The 522-nt window shown below is 66.7% G+C and overlaps 1 protein-coding gene across 1 annotated transcript in view; it reads left to right on the top strand.

Moving 5' to 3' along the window:
- The window catches only part of FAM96B (family with sequence similarity 96 member B), a 9,435-nt gene that overhangs the window by 5,119 nt on the left and 3,794 nt on the right, over positions 1–522 (top strand). Inside the window, exons 2-3 of the mRNA XM_019505559.1 lie at positions 1–32; positions 106–185. The exon at positions 1–32 is cut by the window's left edge and continues 8 nt beyond it. Of these exons, the coding sequence (XP_019361104.1) occupies positions 1–32; positions 106–185 (112 nt within the window). The remainder of the gene's footprint in view (positions 33–105; positions 186–522) is intronic.

Raw genomic sequence — 522 nt, 5'->3', positions numbered from 1 at the left:
GCCCGACGCCATCGACGACCGCGAGATCTTCGATATCCTGCCGGGTCGGGCGGGGGGCTGTGGGGGTGGGGGCGCCGCTACACTCTGTTTTCCTTGACCTGGTACATCTCATCCGCTCCATCAACGACCCCGAGCACCCGCTCACGCTGGAGGAGCTCAACGTGGTGGAGCAGGTGCGGGTGAAGGTGAGCGCGGCTCCCACGTGCTTCCTGCCGCTGGGCTTTTGGGGGCTTGTATGTCCTAGCTGGACTGGCCGGTGGGACAGGTGGAGGCCTGGGGGGGTATGTGCCCTCGGATCCGTGTGCGGGGCGGCTGCTGCTGTGCGCTGTGCTTTGAGCCCTGTTGCCCCGAGAGCTGCGCAATGCCACGTCCAGCCTGCTGCCAGGTGGGCAGGGGGCAGCTGCAGCAGAGAACTAAGTGCAGCAGCAGCCACCTCTACCCTACCTGCAGATCGAGGGGGGGAGGCCCATGTCTCTCGAGCCTCCACTCATCCCACTGCCCCAGCCCCTGCTCCTGCCTGTG

This window comes from Gavialis gangeticus, unplaced genomic scaffold, assembly GCF_001723915.1.
Source record: "Gavialis gangeticus isolate Ggan-Ray unplaced genomic scaffold, GavGan_comp1, whole genome shotgun sequence".
Taxonomy (NCBI): domain Eukaryota; kingdom Metazoa; phylum Chordata; order Crocodylia; family Gavialidae; genus Gavialis; species Gavialis gangeticus.
Note: the sequence above shows the minus strand (reverse complement) of the source record. Positions and strands in the feature narration are given on the sequence as shown.